This window comes from Typopeltis vanoorti, chromosome 8, assembly GCF_054136105.1.
Source record: "Typopeltis vanoorti isolate ZY-2024b chromosome 8, IOZ_Tvanoo_1.0, whole genome shotgun sequence".
NCBI lineage: Eukaryota > Metazoa > Arthropoda > Arachnida > Uropygi > Thelyphonidae > Typopeltis > Typopeltis vanoorti.
This window is the reverse complement of record NC_143556.1, coordinates 90,737,513-90,765,145: the sequence shown is the minus strand read 5'-3', so window position 1 is coordinate 90,765,145 and position 27,633 is coordinate 90,737,513. Positions and strand designations below refer to the sequence as shown.

Here is a 27,633-nt window from a genome sequence, read left to right as displayed (position 1 = left end):
TTTAGCTACAAAATGCGCACGTATCTTTAATATCTCCTCTTTCTGTTCTATACAATATATACACGAAAACACAAGGTAAAGGCATTATTTATTAAATATACTGCCATATATTTCAGTCTGAAATTAATCACCGTCAGCCATTTAAAAAACAGTTGTTACAAGGTAGAATACAACAATTGATTTATTTGAAATAGAATGAGCCAAGTGATGTTAAATCGCCAATAGTGCTATGCTTTACCTGAAGTAAAGGTTAATTTTGTAAACATTGTAAAAATAAATTGCACATATATAAAAATAACTTAATAAATAAAAATAAAAAATAACTTGATTGAGCCTCTGTAGCTCAGTCAGTATAGACGATGCCCTTTGGTTGGAAAGACATGGGTTCGATTCCTGTCAGTGACCTAACCTTTATCTGGTGTTTTTCGACTCACGGTGAGTTAGCCAGTCTCATACAGAAGTAGGGGGTTTTTTCACCCAGAAACTCGGGTTTTCCGTCCCCCAGAACAGACCAACTGGCCCGTGAACACAGGCATCTAGAAATAGGACACACCAGGAGTCATAAGGCTAACCATCTTATCCTCAAGATATGGTCACAGTTAAATGAATAGAAACTCGATATCTCAAGGTAAAAGAGGAGTGAAGGAATAATAAGAAGAAGAATATAAACTTATATCATAAGTTTATATTCTTCTGGTCTGGTCTCTTATATTCTTTATATTCTTCTGATCTGTATACTCAACAAATCATCAGATAAATGTGGTATCTAGTTTATTTCTGAAGAGTTTATGTCTTTATGGAACAGCATTCTTGGTTTTAACAGTGATTGAAAAAAAGAAAACTGTAATGCGTTATCGTAATGAAACCTTCCCATAATTTTGATAAGGATAGGCAGTCATTTTGATTCAAGTTAGGGCAGTGAAGACCACAACATTCTTTGGTCTGTCTCTATTCCATGTTGAGCCAATCCAGATTTATCAGATTTCTTGTGAAGAACATATGACTGATGTTTTTACATTCTTTTTTCTACTGAGCATCCAATTTGTCTGAAGGAGGAAAGATGGCAGTCACACAGAACTTGGTATATGCCTGGAAAAGACATAGGAGAGTTTAATAGGAATAAAAGTCACTACTAAATCATATTTCTTCAGAATTCTTGAAATCAGTTCAGAAATGTATAGGACTGGAACTCAACGTATTGATTTCTTGTTTGGGTTAGGTTTGTAGGAGTCAAAAGATGCTGTGTAGTTTTCTGAGAAGCCATTTAATTTCATACATTGTTTGATATTTGAGCGTTCTTCCTGTAAATGATGGGAGAGTTGCACAATTAGTCTTAGCTTGTTGAATGAAACACTATGATTTCCGTCTTTTGAGAAAGATGAAATGTGTCTGTAATATTCTCTATCACAATGTCTTATATATAAGCTTGTCAGCTCTATAGTTTAATATTTTATTATGCATCTACAGAGAGATAACTAATGAATTTAACTTTCTGACATAACTTAGTTATAGTACTCAATGAATTTTTGTCTTCATTTCCCACTTGTTTCTTGAACTTGGTTGAAACCTAATCAAAGGTAGTTCAAGCTAAGGCAACTCCGATCAGTCTTGTTCTAATAAGCTTGCTGGTAAATTTTTGAAACTTCACTTTCTTTCTACATTTGGCTATAAAATATAGATGAATCCATAACATTCTCCATTTCATCTAAAAAACACTATGGCATAAAAATCAGAAAAAAATATTACACTTATTCCTTCAAATAACAAAAATATTAACCAAACTTATTTTAAACTGTGAAATATAGAGAATCATTATGGATTTGCTAATCAAAATTAATTCACAATAAATTATGATGCAGAAAAATGAATTTTTCAGCATTCTTTAAAGTAGCATACATTTGCTTTCTTTATAAATATTTCAGCCTCTGAAAAAAAATTCTTTCAAGGAATATGCTGGTACCTAGTGCCGAAAGAAATTTTCTGAGAAATTGTACTGCAGAATAAGTTCACTTATGAGCCTTGGAAACCTTTCTATTTGAATGGTCATGCAAAATAAGGTGAGGCTTTTTTCTGTTTGGTTGCATTTGTTATAATAGGAATTTTTCTGGTTCAGCAGGCTGAATACTGAATCTTTCTACTGATTCAGCTGAAGCTGCATATTAGAGAAACATGCTGAATCAGCCAAATACTGAAGAGCATCCATAATAAACACACACACATATATATATATATATTGTACTAATCCAATCTTTTTACAGCCATAGCCAAGCAGTAGTTTGCACAGAAAGATGACTACTTCCAAATCAATAAAGGTATTTGGAATATGGAACAAGGTGACCAGTAGTTCCTAGACTTTTTACTGCTACAACTGACATGTGTTCAAAAAACCTGGTTGGACCAACAAAATATCTTAGAGGAAAAACTATACAATTACTGATTTGTTGATAACATCGCCATATTCTCAAAAGATTCACCAAACTGATGGGATGATGCAGATCCAAAGTTACCATGAAGAAGTTATTGGAGAAGGGAGAGCCTATGCACAGTTTGTTTGAAAATTTTTTCCTTGCCAAACAAAGTAATCATATTTGCTGGTGAACTGAAATGGAGCTAAGATTCTGCAAAAAGAAACTGGGCTTTGATTAATTCAAGTGGCTTTGAAAAGAAATGTTGGTAAACAATGAGGAAATGTCAGAAGTGAACATGGTGTCAGTACTGATGAGAGTAAGATTTTATATACATTATATAAAGAGAGTAGTGTTTTTGATGTTTGAGGAGAATAGCTAAGTATTGAACAAATTTTAAATAGAGGAATTAAATTTAGCTGTAGGAAACTTCCACATATTTGGATCATATGTGTCTCCCCACTCCCTCAAACATTTAGCAGAACAATAATCATCTAAAAGCATCAAACAAAACATCTGAAGGAAAGTGAAGCAATCGAGTCTGTGAGAGAAGAGTAGGTTATCATCCACTAACTTCAATGTACTTCGATTCCATTAAGAATCACTGGAATCAGTGCCTACTCCAAAGATGCACAGCTGGAAGTTTTATAGTGTCAAGAGCTGCATAGGTGAGAAGAGCAGTGTCTGATGAGGATGCAAACATAATCTGTCTGTGCCGCCCGGAAAGCTCTCCAACCAGTTAGACCAGGGTCTCCAAATTATGGCTCACGATATGATTTTATCCGGCCCGCCAACTGGAGACTAATTTTTCAATAAGAATCCAAAAAAACACGGGGGTGTTGATAGATTTCAAATGCATTAATTAAAATTGTGTTCAAAATATATTCCTGAATAGCAAAAAATAACCGCAATCCAAGTTACGGTCTTTCTGACCGTAAAAGGTAGGTTAAAATGGACTAACAAAGAAAAAAAATTTTAAAGAATTCAAAACGAAATAAAAAAGTTACATCCGAATAAACTTTTTTTTATCAACAAAAAAATTTATGTCACACTTAAAAACGTATCTTTGCGAACAAACTTTTTCCCGAATGAAATATATCAAGTCAAAATACAGGGCAAATTTATCTGATGAACATTTGAAATCACTACTTGCAATTAGCACTTCAAAATTTGAACCTGAGTTTAATAAGATTTTAAAAACACAAACACAGTTACATCATTCACATTAATAGTTTTATTATAATTTGTGATAAAAATACAGGAGGCAAGGTTGAGATGGTTTGGTCATGTGATGAGGAGGGAGGACGAATATGTGGGAAGAAGGGTCGTGCAGATGGATGTGCAGGGAAGGCTGAAGCGTGGGCAGCCAAAGAAGAGATGGAGGGAGCTGGTAGAAGAGGACTTGAAGATGAAGAACTTGGATGTGGTGACAGCCAAAGACAGGAAGGTGTGGAGGAGACTCATAACAAACAGTGACCCCACTTAAGTGGGAGAAGCTGTAGAAGAAGAAGATAAAAATATGAGAATTTGCTGATAGTGTTCGTTTTCTAATATACGATAATTTAATCTCACATACTCTGTAATCAGTTTTTATCTGCTTTCAATAAAACTCATATATCTAGTTCTAGAGTTTTTTATTACTATGGCCCGCTGAACAGTGCTGAAGTATCCAATGTGGCCCTCATGGCGAAAAGTTTGGAGACCACTGAGTTAGACTAAGAAGAGAAATACAATCTGTCTGAAGTAGAAACAAGTTGGGGTCCATCCTGAGAGAAATTCAACAGGATTTTATTTGGTAGCACTGAAATCCAAGATTGTTCCCATTAAATTTTGGATCAGGGGATGGTTGACAGATGGATATCAAAAAGTGGTATACAGTGGGTGTGAATCTGCCAAATTTAAGGTAACCAGTGGTGTACTTCAGGTTCAGTCCTTGGCCATTATTGTTCAATCTATACATGAATGACATCAAGCAGGGTCTATCATCAGATTTGCAATTGTTTGCTGATGATGCAAAGATAGGCAGGGCAATCAGGGATGCTACTGATATTCAGCAATTACAAAATGATTTGAATAAACTGGAAATCTGGGCAAACGAAAATGGCTGTCAGTTTAATGTTATTAAGTGTAAAGTTATGCACTTTGGCGTGATTAGTGTTCCAGTGCCATATTATATTAGCGAGGTTATGCTACAAGAAACTGAAGGCAAGGGATCTTGGTGTATTGGTGGATAAGAATTTGAAGTTCAAAGGTCACATAGCAAAAGTTGCAAATATAACTCAGAGGATAATTGCTATGTTGAAGTGAACCTTGACATGTAAGGATAAGGAAGTAATTTTGTCTTTTATAAGGTTTTGATAAGACCACACTTGGATTACTGTGCACAGATTTGGTCTCCCAGATTAAGAAGCTGTGGAAAGGGTGCAAAGAAGACTTACAAAGATTATATCTGGATTATGGGATTTAGATTATGAGGACAGATTGTGAGTATGCGGATTACAGACTCTGGTTAACAGGAGAAAGTGGGGCGATATGATAGAGATCTATAAACTTTTGAATGGGCATTACAGCATTTCAAATGATGAAATTTTTCGTTATATGGAAGGTAGGAAGAGAATACGGGGGCATCCATGGAGGTTAAGGTTGTTCTCAGTCAAGAAAGGGTTAAGAGCTAGTTTCTCCCAGAGAGTGAGTGTGTTTAGTGTAAATGAATTTAAGGGAAGGTATGATAGCTGGATTGGGTAATTTACAGCCTCCCTCAATGACTCCTTGGAGGTCTCAGATAATAATAATAATAAATAATGGCAATGGGATCAGTACCCAAGGAGAAGATTCTGAAATCCAGACAAACAAGGCTTTGCAAACTTTATGGGAATATTCATATACTTTGAATTTGAATAATTGTGATAATTTTCATTCTTCCAAGCTTGGAATTTACTGGGATCTGCTCATAAAGCAGATGATATTAACTTATGTCTCTCTCTCTCTCTCTCTCTCTCTCCTTTTGGTAAGAAAGAGTGCTATATCCTATTTGAACCATATTATTAAGACATTTTGAAAGCTTTAGTAACATTCTGGAAATTATATCTCTTAAGAACTTGAACATAGCATAATTCCTATTAAAATTTTTTTTGAAAGAGTTTGGGGCCCAAATGCAGAAATTACAATATATAGTAATTTTCTATTATAATTGTAGCAAGCAAATTATTTTCTTATACAAAAAAGTATGCTTTATTTTTTTTTTATTCTAAGAAACTTCTACTTTTAAGATTTAGTATAAATACTTTATAGATGCAGAGCAAAAATGTTCAATTATACAAACAAAGTGAGCATCAAAACATGCAACTGTTTCTTTCTAAGTTTTCACTTGTTTTATGAGCATGTTTTAATTAAAAGAAGTAATGATGCTTACTCTATTTTTTGAACAGTCAGGTTTTCTTTTGATCTATTCAACTCACAAGAAGACAGTGAATCAGAAGAGCTCACCTAACCATAAAAAAAAACAAAATTAAAGTTAAATCATTGCCATATTAATTAATGATTAAATTAAATGAAGCATATATTGTTAGTTAAATGGTAGTATTTATAAGATAAAAACAAAATATAAGATTGTGTTTTTATTTTATTTGCAGCATACAAAAATCAGAAAAAAATGTTTGCTTCATTAATGAAATATGACTTGGCATAATCAAAAGAATTTTAAAGAAAGAAGATAACTCATGTAAAAAACTTTATTTCTGTAGAATTTTATATACTAATCAAGGTTTTTTTAGGTGAGCATTCTTCCATTTTTTAGAATTCTTTTGATTAAAAAGAGATGTAGAATAAAGCATGTGATAAAAAAAAAAGAAAGAAAGAAAGAAAAGGGTGAGAACAAGAAGGCCAGATATACACTAAACGAGAGACAACTAGTCACTAGCTAGAATCATGACCATCTTAAGATAAAATGTGAAATGACCCAAACAAGAAAACACAGCAAATCCATTTGTCAAATAAACTAGTAAAAGATCTGCAAACATGAAGAAATACTATTGTAATATTTCTTTGGTGGTCGTTGTTTGTTGCAATGTTTGTAATAATACTTTGTAAATCACTTTTATCACTATGCTTGCATCAATCTCTAATTCTATCTTTGTTCTACTTGAAGTATTCCTCCCTGTGTCCGGGATCTCTAGATATTGATTTGAATTATTTTGACTGTGCCTCAGAAGTTCCCCTTATGACACAAGAAAGCATTAATACCCTCGCTGAACAAAGAATTTACTCATATCATAACTTAGCCACAGTTTGCAGTCATGGCCAAAAATTTTCTATTAATTCTATTAAGCTTCTTAAATCATTTTAAAAAATGATTTAAGAATTTCCCACCTGTAAGGTGGGAACTTCTGGTTCCCACCTTACAGGTCCGATTTTATTTAGGATCAGTGCATTGCAAAAGATTAAACTGAGCCAGAAACATTGTATATAAAAAAACAATCAACATTTAATAACAGGTCAAAGAATTATATACAGTGCAAGTAATTAAAGCTTCATTCACAAAATAAATCCTTATTCTTAAACAAGTATTCAAGCACGATATTCAATGGACTTTCATATATATATATTCTCAGTTAAACTCAATTTAGTACATTCCACTTCACATTTACTAAAAATTCTTCACACATAACAAGGAACTATATAGGTGTGCATAGCAACCGTAATTAATCTTCTAGCATGCACCACACACACACATCATATAACTCCTTAGCTCTCACTCTTAACTTTAAAGACTTAGTTATATGATTGGCAATTTTATACTGACATACTTTCATCCCTTCTAAGTTAAACATTTCAACAAGAAATTAATTCAGCACATACAAAGATTAAAAGAATTTCAAATTAACCTAATTTCATCTTAAGGAAATTTACTACGCTCACGTTTGGCTTGTTTACGGTTTAGCACAGATCTATGGGTGACTCATGCAAATAAGAAAAATTGCTACTTTTTTTTTTATACTAATCAGTTCAGCAGTTCTTTAGGGGAATTATCTAAAATCACACATAAAGAAAATGAACATTAGACTCACGTGGGTCTCTGACTGTCTTGCATACGTCCCTCCTTCTTTGTTATTTTCTTCCGATGTTTCAGGGGTCTCTTCTCCGTTCCGGGTTTTTACTTCTTTTCCTTCCTTTACAAGAGTTTTAGGGCACCGATGAGGAGTCGCTTCAGCTAGCGGGATACTGGATAGGTTCTTCTGGCATCTGGAATTTGACTGACGGGGAAAATGCATATGACGGTGGGCATGCACGTACTCAAATGGAGAGGCAAGGCTTGGATTCACACAGCAAGATTCCACCTTAGATTGACCTCCAGATTATCCTTGGCTTCGAACTGGAAAACTGCCTCAGGTGGATAGACTCCGTCTTTCCCCTCCAGACTTATGGCACCTCTCCTCCTCGACTTCTCATGGGTAGATCAGGCAAGATGAAAATAGGAAGCGTTTCTTAACAAAACTCCAAGCCTTATATCTCTCATTGCCCCTGCACTTTTTTTCAAGGTTATTGGACCCCAAATGTCCTACATGTCTTGCACATAGTTACAAGAACCCCGAACAACATCATGAGATTGGCAGTTCTCAAACATTTGCCGACAAATCTATTCTTCTCCTTAGATGTCCTTAATCTGGCTTTGGCCTACGGGACTTTCCGATTGATGCACGCCGCGTCCTTTCAATACTGACCTTCAAGGTCACCTGCTACAGGACTAGCAAACACTTTTTCAAAAGAAACTGCCGACTCATAGATATTACTTTTGGTTTCCACATTGTACTTTTGTCTTTAAACAATGAGCGAGCCAATTCCCTTTGGGCTTATTTTGGTGTTTATACAAAATTTGAACATAAGAAACATAGATACACTTTATACAAGGTTTTTAATGTGTGTTCCTACTGTAAAAATCGATCCACTAGAGTTTATATTATTTTTCGTGACATCACGTTTTTACACTATAGCAATCTGGTAATGTGAAATATAAATAATCTGAAGTAGTAAGACAGCAGGAATACACTCGTTACAACATATACCAATATGAAGACAGTAAGCTTGTGCAGTTAACCTGACAAAATGAAACATAAGCCATGATAATTAGTTAAACATAATATGGATTTTAATCAGGACCTCCACATCACCTTTAAGAAATGTGGAGAACTGACTGAGGTTGTGAGCTAATGTCCAATCCTCACCCTTTCAGGTATCTACCTGAAAGGGTGAGGATTGGACAGGTATCTGTCCTTGTCAGGTTTCATATCTACCTGGAGATGAAAGAATGAGGATGGGCTGGCAATTTGGGATTTAGCCAACCAAATGTATTCTTATTCAGCTACTGGAAAAAATGCTACAACACCTCCCAACTCAACATCAGCAGTGTTCAAGATTGGTATCAATATGTAAGAAGAATCAATAGAAAAAAAATGGAACTAGCAAAAGAACTGGATAAATACCAGAATGACATAATAGCATGACAGAAATAAAGAAAATAAAAATAGGTGAGATCTTTCGAAGTAACAAATACAAAATTTTATATTCAGGCAATAACAATCAGGGAAAAGAAGAAATAGCAATAATATTCAAAGGTAACTAAATGCCGGCTGTTGGCCGAATGGTTAGCACATATCCGCTCTCCAGCCAAGTGGCTGTGGGTTCAAATCCTGCCAAGGGCATGGATGTTTGTGATTGTCCTGCTGACCATTTACCATATGTACCGCTGTAACCTGTGTGCTGGCATAGTATGACTTTTGAAGCTGCCATAGCGCAATTGGAAGAATAGCAGAACATTGCGGCCTTCAATTGGAAAAGACCTGGGTTCGATTCTCGTCGTGATGAGGAGAATCCTTATATGGGCTTTTTCAGTTGAAGGTGAGTTCAAAGGTGAGTTCAGTTGAAGGTGAGAAAAACCCTGCTACCACCGATCTCATACGGTGGTAGCAGGGTTTTTCTTCTGGAAACTCGGGCGTTTTCATCCCACATACAGACAAATCAGCCTTTAAAACACATGCAATTTACAGACAAAAAAATACTGTTGTTGGTGATGATGGGAGGTAGATGGCATTGATGGTTGGGGTGTCATGGTTGGACAATTAAGTAGTAGACAGGATGAGATGTATTTAGCGAAGTAGAGTAGTTTCATACAATGAATGAATTTCATACTGAAAAGAAGAGTGTGTAAGTAAGTTTTAAAATGAATCAAAGTTTAGTAGCTTTCAGAAGTGAACTGTAGACTCAAATACATAAACATCATTGAATAAAAAAAATAAAGAGTTTAAAAACAATAACCAAACCTTGTAGATTTAGTGGCAAACCCTAAAGAAAACTGACTGATTCAGCCAGAGAAACATGTGGAGAGATTGTCTGTAAGGATAGAAAAATCAGATGATGGACTCAAGAAGTGAAAGAGGAAAGCTCAGGAAGAACAAGCTGGATTCAGGCCAAATAGAGATTGTCAGGATCAGATTTTCAATTCAAGACAAATAGTTCAAAAATTTTGGGAATATATCAAGGATTTGAATTTAAGTTTTGAAAATCTAGAAAAGGCATATGACAAGGTGTCCAGAGGAAAGCTCTTTAAAATGCTACAGTTATATGGTTTATATGGGACATTATATCGAGCAATACATGGTCTCTATTTAATAAGTCAGCATTCAGAATTGAAGGAGGTACAGGAAGATGGTTTGATGTTAAATCAGATTTGTGACAAGGGTGCACATTATCTCCACTGTCATTCATTCATTATCAATTTGGATTATGAAGGAAAATAGTATTCCATCTGATATCAAAATTGGCAACGTTAATCTTGGTTTTCTTTACTCAGTGCAGATGATGTTATATTTCTGAATAAATCCAGCACAAGTCTACAAGATTCTCTGACTAAATTGAATAACTGTTGGAATAAATTTGGTACGAAAATCAGGAATAAAACGACCGAGAAGATGAAAACAGGCAGATATTTTGAAAACCTCAACTGTCCTGAATGATGAACCTATAGAAGAAACATTTTAGCTATTTAGGCACAAATTTATTATTATGGGAAACTCCAAGAAGTCCTTAGACTCATCAAGGGAGGCTCCAAACATCATCTCAAGAACTATCCAACATTTGTGCAGTACCTATCATACTTTGCTTTGAACTCAATCAGAGTCACGGTACCCACAGTGGACTCTGGCAACATATTCCACTCATTCACCATTCTCCAAGCAAAAAACCTAGTTGTAACCATCTTGCTAACTACACTTTTGTTCAGTTTCCAAGGATAATCATAGTTCTCCCACCACCAGACCAGTTCTGAAAAATACCCTCTGAATTAATCTTGTAAAAACCCTTCAGTAATTTGTATGTCTCGATCATATCACCACTTTTCCAACTATCAACCAGTTCCTGTTATCCACAACTCTTCAATCTGTTCTTGAAAGGTTTAATAGACCTGCTACCATCTTGGTCACTTCCCTCTGGATCCTCTCCTCCTCATCACCAAGAAACCCTGGCACCCAGATCTGCATGCTGTAGTCAAGATGGGGTCTTATCAAGGCTCAATAACCTGTTTGTCTCTGCTCGTCAAAGTAATTTTCAGTAACCAAGTGATCTGATGAGCTGCTTTAGCCACTTTTGCTATGTGCCACCCTAAACTTAACTCCCTATCCACTAACACTCCCAAGTCTCTGACTTTGCCAATTTCCTAGAGTACAGTTATACCGATGTGGTACACAGCTGGTAATCTTTTTACCCCAAAATGCATAACCTTACACTTGGCCACATTAAACTGATATCCATTCTCCTTTGCCCAATCTATCTAAATCATCCTGCAAAATTTTGACGTCATCTGTATTAACTATTGCTCTACCCAACTTTGCATCATTGGCAAATAATTGAAAAGTTTCTCTCAGATCCTTTCTTATATCATTGATGAACAAATTAAACAGCAGCAGTCTAAGAAAAGAACACTGTGGCACACCACTAATCACAGGCCTTCTTCTGGATTCTACTCCTGAATAAACTACTCTATGATATCTTTCCATCAATCACCCTCCTATCCACTTCACCAACCCTATATCCATCCCAATGTGCTGAAGTTTACTGATTAGAATTCCATGTGGTATCCTGTCAAAGGCCTTTACAAAGTTCAGTAATATCACTGTAAACCCATTACCTTTATCCAACTCAGCTGTCACTGTATTATAAAATGCAAGCAAATTACCAAAACATGACCTACCCTTCACAAAACCATGCTGCCCCCCCCCATACAGTATCCCATTTCAATCTATCCATTCCTGTATTTTGCTCTTGACCAACTTCTCCAGTACCATGACAACAACTACTCCTGATAGGCTGATCAGTCAGTAATTTGCTACATCAGTTTTGGAGCACCCTTTATGCAATGAAACTATTTCCCCCCTCTTTCCACCCTCTTAAAACGAACCCATAGTTGATACTTAGATTAAACAATATGGTCAAGGGCACTAATCATTCCCTGCTGTTTCATGTAACACTCAAGCTGGTATACCATCCAATCCCACAGATGTATTCACATTAAGGTTCTGTAATATGCTATGCGCCTCTATTTCATTTACCTCAGTTCCCGTATAAGCCTTTGGCTCTCTAGTTTCTGCAATATCAACACCTGAATGATATAATCTTGCCAAGTGTTCACTTAGTAATTCTGCTGTTTGGACTGAATTCGACTGATTTTAGTGAAGATAGCAAATTAAATATGGAAATAGACAAATTGTAGGAAGTCGGCTGAATAAATTGAAGAAAAAAATTGTTAAAAAACTAAATTAGCTGTATACAAGATAGTTTTCAAACAGATTTTAACTTAAGAGGGTGGTCTGAAGAGTTCTTGGCCTAACAATGAAAAAAATGAATTTATAATTTCAAAATTATTTTTTGGTCTTGTGTGGCCGATCTTGAGACGAGAGATCATGGTAATAGCACTGTGATTAAACTTGGAGTTGATGGTAGCTCCTGGATTTTCTGCTCAGTACCAGTGGTGAGTCATGTCCTGAAGAATTGCTGTTTTTATGTTTTCTTTTTGGGTGGTTTTAAAAAGATCGAAATCTGTAGTATCATTTGATGTTGCAGCCATTTTTGCTACTTCATTTGCAGTTTTGTTTCCCTTTAATCTCACATGAGATGGGATCCATTGGAAGATTATTTCGGAATCCTTATGTAGTTTGTTTATGTTTTTTGCTATGTCTTTAAGTATTTCTTGATGGCTTGAAGGGCTGCTAAGGAATCCGTGAAAAATATAAACTCTTACAACTAGGTGTTACAACTCCTATGGTGCTACAACTAGGATTTTTGCTTGGAGAGTGATGAATGAGTGGAATATGTTACCATAGTCTGTTATGGGTGCATTGTGAATGAGTTCAAAGCAAAGTATGATATTTATGTTAAGATCTTTAAGGCCTCCCTCGATGAGTCTAAGGACTCCATGGAGTAGCCCATAATAATAATAATAATGTAGCCATTTCATTTATCCAATTCTGTTGTCACCTTATAAAATACATAAATTACTGAGACAGGACCTCCCTTTTACAAAGCAATGCTGCCCCCTGTAGAGTATCATATTGCTATCCACTCATTTCTGAATTTTACTTTTAATCAACTTTTCCAATACTTTAACCACCACTTTATAGATACTAACTGTTATTTGCTGTAACAAAGATAAAAAAAAAAAAAAAAAATCAGCTAACGCCTTTTAATTCCCGTATACGGGAGTAGGCGAGGCCATTTAGCCCTATCTAACTTTTGGAGACTGAGTGGGCAGTTCAATCTCCACTGGTACCCATCAGAGACAGATGGCCCAAGGCTATCACTAATTAAGTGGTACGCAGTGAAGAGAGATGGCTCAAATGTGCCGCCATCTCGTGGTCCCTAACCCTAACACAATATATTTAATGTCTGAAATAATGTGGGTTCTACGGTCGATTTTCTTGAGTTTACAGGACGAAAAACCCGAGTTTCCGGGAGGAAAAACCTGCTTGCCCGTACCAGAGATCGACTAACTCGGGAACCGGTCGAAAAAAGGCTTAGAAAAATTTCCTCTAGTCGTCGACTAGACTCGAAACCAAGTCTTCCTTTGTGCAGCCAAGCGCGGAGGTGTGCAAACGCCACATCTGCTGAGCTACACAGGCTTTTGTAACAAAGATAGAAGTACAAATTAATTATAATTTGCTACTTGTGTCTTGGAGCCACCAAGACTTTATGTAATGGAACTATTTTACCCTCTTTCCCCTTTCTTGGAACCTTGCTAAAGCTGAGACTTACATTAAACAACTTCATCAGAGACACTGCCAGTTCACTTGCACATTCTCATAACACATTAGCTGATGTAGGCCAACTGCTAAAGGGTTTCACATCAGTAGCTGCATAGTCATCACAAGGATGATATACCCTTGTTAAAGTGATCACTTAACTGAACTTTCTTCTACTTCTGTCTCTTTTCTACCATCAGCACTGAGTAAAGTTATCTTTCCATAATCATTCTTTTGCTTATATGCTACATAGCAAGAACTCTCTTTTGAATTTACTTTGCCTGCATAGCTAATTTTCTCTCAAAATCTGATTTAGCCTTCCCTACCGGACCAGTTGCTCTTCTTGCCTGTGCTTTGTATTGCTCATGAGCACTGTGATCACCTTTTTTGTTTATATTCTCTTTCACGATGCTTTCTGTTTTTTTGCAGCTTCACCGTTATATCGCTACTGATCTACTTAATCTATACTTGGTTTATCCTCCTGACCTGGGTATGCAGTTTGATATGCCTCATTCAAACAATCTATGATTGTTTCAGTGAAAGAATTGATAGTTGTGGTGGGTACGAATGAATTGGAAGAAGATAAATTTTTTATCTCCTTTCAAGTAATAAGTCTGCTGATGGGGTGAGTCTGTTGGCACAGTACGACAGAGAATATAAACAAAAAAAGGTTTAGGAGGAGGGCCATAATCTCAAATGAATATGCAGGCTATGCAGACGGTGTGGTGTGGAATGAGTTTGATGGGCGAAAGGATTTATACAAGATGGATGGCCTGCATTTGAATGGATTTGGTGTGCAGAGACTGGAAAGTGTTGCTGAACGATTTGAAAATGGATGTGCAGAACCAGGGAAACTAGAACTACCAAGGAGGGGGGAAATGGATATGAAGACATCAGTGAGACAGTTGAGTGTAAGAATGTATATATTGTACCCGAGCCAGTACCAAAGACAAGTAATCGGAATGGGATAGTTAGAATAATTCATCAAGAAAGGGGTGGAACAAAGGGACCTCTGCATTTCATGTATACTAATGCCAAGAGTATTAGGAACAAGAAGGAAGGATTTTTGGCCTTGGTTGGCTCTTCCTGGCCACAGGTTGTTGGTATTAGCGAAATATGGCTGACAGAAGATGATATAGTTAGTGGGATAGAATGTGTAGGTTATAGTGTGTTTAGGAGGGACAGAGAGAATAAAATGGGAGGAGGAGTGTTATTGATGACAGCCGATGAACTGCAACCAAGGAGAATTGAAGTTGTATTGCAGGATAGTGAAAAGAACTCATTTGTGGCTATTTGGTGTGAGATTGTGACTAGCAGAACAAAATATACAGTTGCGTGCTGCTATAGACCAGGTGATGGAATAGATAGTGGGGATAGTATGCATAAACAAATTGATGAAATGAGTGGAAAGAGGGTAATTATTATGGGGGATTTCAACTATAGTAACAGTGATTGGAAGCAGGAGAGGATACGTGAGGAAGGAACTGGATTTTATTCAGTTATTAAGGGTTAACTATCTGAGACAGCATGTAATAGAAAATACTAGGGGTTTGAGAGTGCTTGACCTGGTAATAGCATCTGAGAATTTGACTGTAATGAATATGACCATGTTGCCACCCATTGCTGAGAGTAATCATAAGGTCTTTAGAATTTTCGATTAAGACAGAAAATATGTAGAATTACCGTGCTGGCAAGTATGACAAGCTTAGGAGATTGCTTGGTTCAGTGCCATGGCATGTAAAACTGCAAGGGCTGGATGTCGATAGAGCATGGGAAGTGGTCAAGGAGCATGTACAGGAGGTTATAGTTGATTGTATACCTAGGGTCCGAATAATAAAACAAATAGGGGTTAAATGGAAGACACCATTAAGCTTGAGCTGCAAAAAAAAAAAAAAAAGAAACAACTGTGGAGGGAATTTAAAGAGAAGGGTGACCTGCAGGCACACGAACAGTAAAAATGGATTATGAAAGGAAACTAGCTATGCAAGCTAAAGAGAAACCCAAACAGCTCTTTAAATATGCTGCAAGCAAAAAAAAAAAAAACTGTACACGGCAGAATGATTTTAAGGAATGTCGATGATAAGGAGGTCACTGGATCAGTCGATATAGTGAAATTACTGAGTGAGCACTTTGCAAGAGTATATCATCCAGATGGCGAAATTGAAAGAATGAAGGAACCATTAGTTTATACAGGAATTATGAATGAAGTGGAGGTGAATAGTCTATTACAGAACCTTAATGTGAATACATCTGTGGGATTGGATGGTATACTGGCAGGGGTCTTATGTGAAGCGGCTAAAGAATTATCAGTGCCCTTGACCATGTTGTTTAATCTGAGTCTCGGGTCTAGTTTAGTTCCGAAGGTGTGGAAAGAGGGAAAAATAGTTCCACTGCATAAAGGAGGATCCAAGACTACTGTTGCAAATTACTGACCGATCAGCATATCAGGAGTCGTTGTCAAGGTCCTGGAGAAAGTAGTCAATGGAAAAATACAGGAATGGATTGATGAAAATGAGATACCGTACGGGAGACAGCATGGCTTTGTGAAGGGTAGATCATGCCTCAGTAACTTGCTCAAGTTTTATAACACAGTGACGGCTGAACTAGATAAGGGTAATGGGTTTACAGTGATACTGCTGGACCTGGCTAAGGGCTTTGACAGGATACAACATAGAATTCTAATCCGTAAACTGCAACATATGGGAATGGATATAGGGTTGGTGAGATGGATAGATGGGCGGTTGATGGAGAGATATCAGAGAGTAGTTTATTCAGGAGTAGAATTCAAAAGACAGCCTGTGACTAGTGGTGTGCTGCAGGATTTTGTTCTTGGAGCACTGATGTTTAATTTGTTCATTAACGATACAGTGAAGGATCTAAGAGGAACGGTTCATTTGTTCGCTGATGATGCAAAGTTGAGTAGGGCAATAGTGAATGCAGAAGATGTCAAAATCTTGCAGGATGATTTGGATAGATTGGAGTTCTGGGCTAAGGAGAATGGATGTCAATTTAATGTGGCAAAATGTAAGGTTATGCATTTTGGGGTGAAAAGATTAGCAGCAGTATACCACATTGGTGGAACTGTACTCCAGGAGATTGATGAGGCCAGGGACTTCGGAGTGTTGGTGGATAGGGAGATGAAGTTTAAGGGACACATTGCAAAAGTGGCTAAATCAGCTCATCAAATCACTTGGCTGTTGAAAAATACCTTGACGAGCAGAGACAAGCAAGTTATTGTTCCTCTGTACCGAGCCTTGATAAGACCTCATCTCGACTACTGTGCCCAGATTTGATCACCTAGGTTTCTTCTTCATGGGGAGGAGGTGGAGTGGATCCAGAGGAAAGTGACCAAGATGATAGCAGGTCTATGGAATGAACCTTATGAGAACAGGTTGAAAATTTGTGGGTTGCAGAAACTGGTTGATAGGCAGAAAAGGGGAAATATGATTGAGACATTCAAATTGCTGAAGGGTTGGTTTCTATAGGATTAATTCAGATGATATTTTTGAGATCAGGTCTGGTGGTGGGAGAACTAGGGGACATCTATGGAAGCTGGGCAAGAGTGTGGTTAACAAGGGTGTTAGAGCTGGATTCTTTACTTTTAGAGTGGTGAATGAGTGGAATAAGCTGCCAGAGGCTGTTGTGGGTGCTATGACAGTGAATGAGTTGAAGGCAAGGTATGATAGATACTGTGAGAATGTTGAATAGTTGTGTGGACACGATGTTTAGGGCCTCCCTCGATGAGTCTAAGGGCTACCTGGAGTCACCCTTAATAATAATAACAATAATGATGATGATGATGATGACTTCTCATTTGAAAATTCGAAACCTGAGAAACTGTACCCAGCTCTTTACAATCATCCTTGCACTCACACTAATTTGTTCCAGGTGTTGCTTGACTACTTATACTAGTTGATCAACAACTGCAGAATCCATATTTGCAATTGTTTATTTGTTGAGAGGCTTCTAGCATAATGGTTGACTGTTAATGCTTTTCTCACTTTTTGATGAAAAAAAAAAAGGTTTGTTGTTCTTAGAGGTGTGCTTGAATATAGCATATTTCCTCCAGGATAGATAAAAGTGGAATAAAAAGGCGACAGACCAGGAGATAACTGTCACACAAAACATTCAAAACAATCACTGAAAATGCATTAGGACCAGGAGACTTCTGGTATATAAGTGTAGACGAGCTCTTTCTGATCACTTTCTGACACAAACTGAAAGGGGACAATGAATATTGCACATTTAGAATGAAAGAAAGACTTTACAAAGTTCAATAATGCAAGTACTGGAGGAAAAATAAAAAGCCAGAAAATTGACTTTTTTCCATCTGGTGGAAGGCGATTTGGAACAAGTTAACTTGACAAGATACTAGTTTCATACTTTTGGTAACCCATTTCAAAATAATTTTTGGTATACTGACAGTCTGCTTGCAACTATATCAAACTTTAGTATAAACAGAAAATGAAGGCAGAAATTTAAATCAAAGTCAATTATGATATACATGATTCTTTTCTTGTATAGCCTGGGCACACTTCTGGAAGAACCAAGAATTAGATAAGGAAGGAGCATTGTGAGTTCAAGGAAGAAAATTTAAAGTGAAACAGGAAATGAATATTTCAATGCAAATAAGAATTTTTTTCAGTGTTTGTGTCATGAGACCCAAAACAATAATCCAACAAAGGAAATGAGGCTGAGAAGTTATTCAGATCATCCCACCTAGTATTCATATGATGCCCCCTATATGAATGAAAATGCCCGTGTTATGTGTGGACCATAATTTAGTAGTAGTGATTTCTTCTTCTTCATGAAAGTAGAAATCTGCCCAAGATTGTGGTCTGAAATGCCTACAGAACAAATGATATCTAATGCACATTTAAAAGCATCAGTAACGAGAAAGATATCCATGGTATGTCAACAGTGGTATCTGGTATTCTGATAGGAATGTGAACAGTTTGTGTAAAATCACTGGTGAAAGCAAAAGACTCAGCATTTCTACTTGTTAAATCGGTGCAGCCAGAAAAAATAAAACTAACTGGAGTTGAAACATTAAGCTATGAGTTACAGAAAAGTTGGACTGGAGAAAATCAAAATTTAAAGAGGGGAACTCAAAGTTCAGAATGGTTAGTGACATCAGGAAAGCAATGAATGAAGCAAATGAATTTGACAGAAATGAACAGATTCTTTTAAGCCAAAGAATATTAAAAATTGGAGGCTCTACATCAGTGGTTCTTAACCTTTACTAAGTTATGGAACACTTTCAATTATAAGAAAATTTTGGGGAACACCGAAAGCATGAGGGTCATAAAACTAACAATAAAAATATGCATGGACTTGCCTTTTATAAAAATGGAACTTATTTTAATGCGATACTAGAGCTTTTCCAGATTTCAGCAATATCAGGTCTAATATGTGATATAGCTACCCTCATCTCTTTGTCTATATTAGTAAGGCTTTCAAGCTTTTTAGTTTTTATATTGGTTAATATTGAGAAATCGAGCTCACAAATATGATGTTGAAAGCTAACAAAATTTTCAGTCCCCTTGTGGAGAGAGCTGAATATTTGGCTTGGATAAAAATCCAAAATTCCTCAAGAGTTATTTCAGAGAATTTCATTTTTCGAGTACAATCCATTGACAAGGTAACTAATTGTTCTTTTTCTTGTAATGAAAAATCACAACTCGATGTATTAACTGCGCCAAATGATTTCGTATCCAGTCATAATTGTGTGTATTTAAGGAGGGAAAGTAACTCTAAATCTTTTCTTCCAATATTGTTAAATGTTCTGTTATAACGGAAATAATTCCCTCGACATTTTTATTATGGAGCAAAGGAAACGTATCAATGTGTTTTTTTCTGAAAAGCTGATAATTTGTCAGTGGATGTGAAAATATTTTCGTTTACTTGTATTAACGCTATTAAGTAATTAAAAATATCAGCTAAATATGCCATTTTAGCACACCAAATGTCATTTTGAAGACATTTTACAAAAGCATCTGTACCTTCATTTTGAAAAAAGGCCAATAATTTATTTTTAAGTTTTAAAATTCAGAATAACACTTTGCCCCTGGATAACCATCTTATTTCAGTGTGCAAAAGCAAAGATTTATACTTGGCTTCCATAGATATGCAAAGTTTCTTAAAAAGGCTTGCTTTTTAAGGTCTTGATTAGGTGTAATTTGCCATATTTATTTACAACTTGGTTTAGTACAGGTTTTAATTTTGCCAGTAATGTTTTCAGAGAATCCCTAGAGAAACTAGGGATTCTCTGTGCAAAAAACAGTGCGTAGATATAATGTTTGGGTTTATTTTCTCCACAAGGGTAACAAATCCTTTAATAGAGCCTACCATTGACCTATAAACGATATTCTATTGGTTTAGAATTCAACGCGCATAGCAGTCTTCAGTTGTTAGGATCAGAGTAGCCAATTACACTCAGAACTGTGTCATGTGACATCTTTCACCGGCGGAACACTTGTAACCAGTTCACAGAATACAAGTATTCTGGGGAAACACCGGTTAAGAACCACTGGTCTAGATTCTAAGCTGAAAACTAACATGGTATACTATAGCAAACATGCACAAATTCTACCTTACCTTTGAGAAGAAAAGAATCAAACAGTGTAACTAAAACTGAGAATAAGGGAAGATAACTAATTTGGTGATTTCAGATGTATCCCAAATATTATAGGAGTCATTTTACTATGAGAATGTATGTTATATAAAGGGGACAAAGTGCAGTACTTTGTCTATTATACAGCACATGAGGCTATTGGTTAAAAAAAAAGAAAGTATATAATGTAAACAGGGATTCAGAAGTAAGCACTGTGTCACTGAAATAAATAGGCTAGGCCCTTTGCGTGTGTGTGTGTGCACGCACGATAAACATTTCAGTTAGATGGTGGCATGATTGTTTATGTAAGTGTCTTTTGATGAGCATGTTGGCTTTCTATAACAAAAAATGGTGAATTGTCTGAAAGATGTATCAACATACACAAAAAGACAATTATTTGATAATAACCTTATGTGGTGTGAATCGTTCGTGACCTTATATCAGGTATGAACCATGAAGAGTAAAAACTAAAAAAAAAATATCTTATTCAACCAGTTTCATATGCTCTCTGGTGTACATTAGAAATAAAAAGTAAATTACAAAATACTTGTATTAAAAGATCAACTCTAAAAGTTCTAAATATAGCATGGTACAAATATTCCAACTTACTGTATGGTTAGTGGTTGAGGTACAGATGGTCAGACCCTGATCTTTCTTTTATGTTCAACATCTCTAGCATGTTCTTTCTTTCTTGCCTAAAATCCATGGCTTGTCTCTCTACATAGGCTAGCAGTAAACCATTCAAATCTCCTAACGATATCACTCCCCTTTACCAGGAGTATATAGAATGCCATGCTCACAATGGCTAGTCTACATTGGACAGACAAGCCATGGGATTTGAGGTGAGAAAGAAAGAAAGAACATATTGAAGATGTTGAACATAAAAGAAATAAAGATCTGGTCTGGCAATACCCCAACTGCTAACCATAGAGTAAACTGGGATATTTCTACCATGCCATATTTTAAAAGAAAACTTTTATTCCAGACTTCTTAAAGAATCTGTTACAGTTATTTAATCACACAGATCTTTGAACAGAAATCACAGACTAATATTAAATGACATCTGGAAAGATCCTATTAAATTTTTCAATATCTCAGATTTCAATTTTGCCAACAATCATCTCCAGTCTTTACCTGAGGACAGTTAATGCATAGCACATGATTTCACATTTGTGTTTACGGTGAATTAATTTAATTTCTTTTGTAACAATTTTTCAGCATTTGGACAACTATACTGTTATCTGTTTATGTTTTTTGTGCTTATTACAAACTCTAGAGAAGCTGCTAGTTTTGTGTGAGTGAAACTAGTTAGGAATAAGTTTCAAATTACTAACTAATAAAAAATACTTGAAGTTGCCAAGAAATTATATTCGTGTTTAATCTATCCAAATGTAAGCAAACAAGCATGTGAAGCATCTCCATGACTAAGCTACCTGTATAGAGGCTGATGGATTTGCATCAATTGTCACCGATGTGAAGCTTTTGATGGGAGCTATTAATGTGAAATCACCAGGTTCTATATACAAGTAGCCTAGCTGTGAAGTTACTTCATGCATAAACTTTGGTAACTTACACGTGGATAAAGGATTAATGAAGAATTAATTTCTTAACAAATTTAATTTCTAATCAAGTGAAAAAACTTTCTACAACTATTTCTAAATAAAATTAAATGATCTAGAGTATTGTAATAATAGGATGATACATCTTTTTATTACTTCTATATGAGAAATATATGAATTCTGCATTAATTTAACACTGTTCTTTCTTTCTTGTCTGGATGGTAGCTTGCTTTCCAGGGGAGCAGAGAGGCTCTCTACTGCTCGGTGACCAGTTTTTGCCTGTCAGTGGGTAGAACCATCACTGAGTTTCCAATTCTGGAATGATTCAGGTCAGGAGTGAAGTTTAGCAATGATCCTTTAGAGATTTAGAATAATTATGTAGATCACTCAGAGCTTTTGGAGAGGTATCACTGCACTTTAATATATCTCAATAAAGATCAAAACCAATCTGGATAATGACACTTCCCATAACGCACAGCAATATACACTTATGAAAGAAGTATAATTAGCATCATGGGATACTAAAATACTTAATTATTATTCACCAATTTTTATATGGATGATAATGAAAGAAATTCCTGATATCCCAAAAATCTGATTACAGGACATGGGACATCCACAATGTTGTAAACAGTAGAAAAGATAAAAAATATATTTGCATACTTCATGTGCAAACTTTGTTTGCACATAAAGGATTAAACAAGAATACAATTTCTTGAAAGTTTAATTTTGAACCAAGTAGAAAAACTTTATATAATAATAATAATAAGGCTTGTTTAATCTTTACAACACTATCAGTCAAGGAACAAAGATGCTATCTGCTCAGGTAACTATGCTGCCAGGACTAGAGGATCTCTAATATGATTTTGCTCATGTCTGTCTTTTGTCTCGAACTTAAATATAAAGATTTAAAATTAAACGATTCAAAAATAAAATATGAAAGGGCATGATTAAAAATTTAATGTAAAAAAACTAAAGAAATTAAAATAAAGATACATCAATTTTTTTATGGGTGATAAGGAAAAAGTTTCTGAAATCTGACTATAGAACATAGGACAGCAACAACATTATAAACAAAAGAAAAAAAGTAAAAAATAAGTCTGCATAGCTAAAACCTATTTAGAGGGCAAAAGAACTAAGTAAAAATACTAAACGCAGAATCTTTGAGACAAACATAATGTTTGTCTCAAAGTTAACAGTGTTAACTGTCTCAAACTTAACACTGTTAAGAAAAACTTAACAGTGTTAAGTTTTTCTTTTTTAAATATCTGAACAGCGTAGGAGATCAAGACCTATAGCACAGCAGTGATAATAGGTCTTGTGCAAGTACAATAGTAAGAAGAAGGAATCAGCGTTTCTTCAACTGTAAGGTTCCTTCTTCCACACTCAATATTACCTATACTATACGTTCCTAAGGTATAGTAGTGAAACTTGTTAAAGCACATAGCAAACATTTGGAATATTTATTGAAAAACACATCATTTATATGATAACACTTAAGGTATGAAATTGACAATGATTAAAAATTTATGGGAAAGAAATGAGGGAAAAAACTTATAGTAACAAAACAGAAGGAGATTATTTATAAACAAAAAGAAGATAAAGCAAAGCAAAAAAAAAAAAAAAAAAAAGATGCATTACTAGAATTAACAAGGGACCAAGAAAAAATAGCAAGAACTAGAGTGATAACAAAAAGTGACTAATAAGAGTGAGATTTAAATAAGTCACTGTTCATAATAAGTGCTTAAAAATGTTTAAAAGTGATTTCATTATTACAAAACATAATGAAAATGTTTCAAGAATAGAAAGAATTCTAAATAAAACCCTATATTACAGAACATTTACTTACTTACCTTGGATAATTCATAAAGATTAGGTATCCTCTTTCTGTGAGATCCTGGGCATGGCTATTGCAGAAAAAAAAAAAAAAAAAGAAAGAAAGAAGTGAATTATTTTATGTATATGATATATGCACAATTATTATTATTCAGGCACTGCCATGGAGTCACAGGACTAATTGTGACTTATTGTGACACCTTACACAATATATATCATACTTTTCTTTAAACTCATTTACTGATACCAATTATATATTTGGTTTAATCCTTTATCCAAGTGTAAGCAAACAAAGTTTGCACCAGCAGTATTTTCAGGACTGGGGCAACTCATGGCAAAGATGTTATAACTTCTCATAACTTGCCTTAGTATCCCATAATGCAAAGCACATCTCCTTGCGGACATGTATAATGCTGTGCATTAAGAGAAAGGTTACTACCCAGACTGGTTTCGACCTTTATTGTGGTCTCATTAGTGGGAGCCGGACCCAGAGGTGGTGATACTAAGGTGGAAGTAATGGAGAAGTCATATTTCCATATACGAGTTGCCAAAAGGTGTCACACCTTATTATTAAAATTCTCTGGATTAGAGATAGTTGATGGAAGTTATTTCACTTCTCTAGCATAGCCAAGTGAAAAAACTTCCATCATTTACTGATAATGTACTCTAATCACAAGTGTAAGCAATTCATTCTGCTCATCAAGCATAAAATCCAATTCTCAAAACCCTTGATAACAATCATCCTCAAATTTCACGAATGACTCTCTGCACTGAAATACAAGTACACATGACTTTTGCTACAGCAAACTGTAAGTAGAAGCCAGCTTACTTACCATAATGAATTTATTTTAGCATAGTATACCTATGTGGCTTGGTCAGGGCCTTTTCAGTGGTTTGTTATACGTTACTCTGCTGTAGTGAGATTCAAATGCATTTTTCTTATATCTATCCTATAAAATCTATTTAACAATTCATGTGTTTATCATATCCCTCTATTTGTGATGAAGGTCTTTCCTTAGTAATAATTTACTCACTTTTTATGATATTAACACTTTAATTGAATAAAGAAAAGTGTTACATCATGGTGTTGCTGGACTTTCAGATGCATTTGAGGATGCTACATGAGATTTACACAAATTGGAGTAATGCATAAGCATATACAACCCTCTTGCCCCAATAAGGATGGGGGAGAAAAGGGAGGAAACTCCATATGAATAAATAAATATACAACCCTCAATATATCCTGCCATTCTAGACACCTGAAACAAACTACACTAGTAACCCATCACTGAATTTCCTGTAACACTTCTTTGTGTTTGAACTAAGGCCTTACTCATAAAGAGAGACAATAACTTCCTTATTCCTACTCATCTATGTTTTTCTCAATGTAACAGTAACCCTTTGTGTAGATTTTTACCATTTTGCAATACATTCTGTAACTGCATATACATTTCCTTGTGATGGGGGAGATCCATATTTCCAGACCTATAGCAATATTCCACTAAACAGCTTGTCTTGTCAATCTTACATTTCACACTTACTATCTGAAAACCACTGCTATTTCCTTCTACATTTCAACCCCCTGCGTGAACCCAATTATTTTGCTATCATAATTCCCATACTCATTTTTCCTTTCCTCGTGAATAAACATATTCTTTGAAACAGTGAAGTGACATCCTGTCCTTTGCCCACAGCATCAATCTTTTCAAATCTTGCTAAGATCACAATTTCCATTTCATGTGATGTCCTTACTAGCATAGCATCATCAGCAAGCAACTGAAACCCCCCTTCACAATTTTAATGTCATTAATGTATAAATTAAATAGCAACAGTCCACGCACATTGGATACCTGTCTTCTTGTAGATTCTGATGTCGAGCTCCCCTTTTATTCAATTTTCAAGCTTCGTTTCCATTCCATTTACTCCAATTTGCATAAGTCTCATATAGCATCCTGTCAAATGCATCTGCAAAGTCCAGCAACAACATGATGTAAAACTTTCCTTTATTCAATTAAAGTGTCAGTATCATAAAAAGTGAGTAAATTATTACTAAGGAAAAGACCTTCTCCATCACAAAGCCATATTATCTCATGCCCTATTAAGTCATATATGTATTTACTCATTTCTGAATTGGTGTCTCAATCACCTTCTCTAAGAACATCGCTAATACATAGATACCAAATGGTCTATAATCTGCTACCTTAGTCTTAACATGCTACTATCCTATTTAATCAGTGATCTAGCTCTTTTCTCTCATTTCTTGGAGATGATTCATTATCTGATGTGTTAGGAGAGAATCCCAACACGTCAGACAATGTATCATTTCCATTTTGGTTGGGATATTCTGTTAAATGATAATGAAAGAATGCTTTCACTGCTTCCATTACATTTCTTTTTATATGACTTCCAAAACACCTTTTTATACAACTTCTGCAAGAGATTTTTTTTTACTTATCCTTTTAATTTTCACAGGATTTATCTTCCTAACTCTGGGAATACATCAGCATCCTTTAAATATCAATTACCATTGCTCCACTTAACAAAATGATTAACTATAAATTAACTCATTAACTATAAATCTAGATTCTCTCAAATTATTTTTCTTTACAGTCCACATAAGGGAGAAAAAGTAATTATAGTCAAAATCCGTTGCTGAAAATAATAACATTAGATCACTATTATATTTTGGTTTATATTTTCCTATTACTGAACTGAATGAACAAGAATGGGCTGGCAATTTGGGATTCCAACCAAAGTATATCCTTCTTGGCTAAAACCACAAGTAAAATGACAATACAACATTATAGAATTTCATGCCAGCTGGGGCGTTGCCTGGTTAAACAAGGCCCCATTGTTTTCGCTGAAGAACCAGGGTGAACAGCGAAAAGTCAAGCTATTGGAACAAATCCTGAAACACACCCCCAACTCAACATCACCAGAGTTCAAGATATTATCAACATAAGATGCCTGAATGGCAAAGAAATGGACCTAGCAGAAGAACTGGATAAGTACCAGATCAACATAATAGAGGTGACTAAGACAAAACAGACAAAAACTGGTGAGATATTTCTAATCAATAAATGCAAAATGTTATATTCAGGCAATAATAATCAAGGAAAAGAAGGAATAGCTAGTATGAATAGTATTCAATACTAAATATTATTATTATTATTATTATTATTATTACGGGTATCTCCATGGAGTCAGTAGACTCATCGCGGGAGACCCAAACTAGCAAAACAATATCTGTCATATCTCTTCTTGAATTCATTTACAGACGAAGAGCTCACAACTAAGTCAGGCAATGAATTCCACTCATTCACCACCCTCCAGGCAAAAAACCTTGTTCTGACACCTTTGTTAACCACACTCTTCTTTAATTTCCAGAGATGACCTCTTGTTCTTCCATCACTTTCACACAGCTGAAACATTTCCCCTGCATCAATCCTATAAAAACCTTTTAGTAATTTGAATGTTTCTATCATATTCCCTCTTCTTCGCCTATCAACCAATCTCTGCAATCCACAAGCTCTCCATCTATCAATGTAGGGAGCATTTTTTATATCACTCACCAACTTGGTCACTCTTCTCTGAACCCTCTCCACAGCCTCCTCATCTCCAAGGAATCCAGGTGACCAGACCTGAGCACAGTAATCCAAATGTGGAAGTATCAATGCTTTATAAAGGGGAATAATAACCTCTTTATCTCTGGATGTCAGTGTGTTCCTCAACAACCAAGTAATCCTATGTGCAATCTTGGACACCTTAGCAATGTGTCCTCTGAACTTCATCTCCCTATCTACCAATACCCCTAAGTCCCTAGCCTCATCAATCTCTTGGAGTACCTTTCCATCGATGTAGTACACAGCTGGTAATCTTTTAATCCCAAAATGCATGACTTTACACTTTTCCACATTGAACTGACATCCATTTTC

At 35.6% G+C, this 27,633-nt stretch overlaps 1 protein-coding gene across 2 annotated transcripts in view; it reads right to left on the bottom strand.

The window, feature by feature from the left end:
- LOC150104187 (uncharacterized) overlaps positions 1-27,633 on the bottom strand; it is a 334,543-nt gene that overhangs the window by 218,430 nt on the left and 88,480 nt on the right. For both annotated transcript variants that reach the window (XM_090396816.1, XM_090396817.1), the window contains exons 4-5: positions 23,716-23,769; positions 5,818-5,891 (exon numbers count right to left, since the gene is read on the bottom strand). In XM_090396816.1, coding sequence (XP_090252942.1) covers positions 5,818-5,891; positions 23,716-23,769 — 128 coding nt within the window. The remainder of the gene's footprint in view (positions 1-5,817; positions 5,892-23,715; positions 23,770-27,633) is intronic.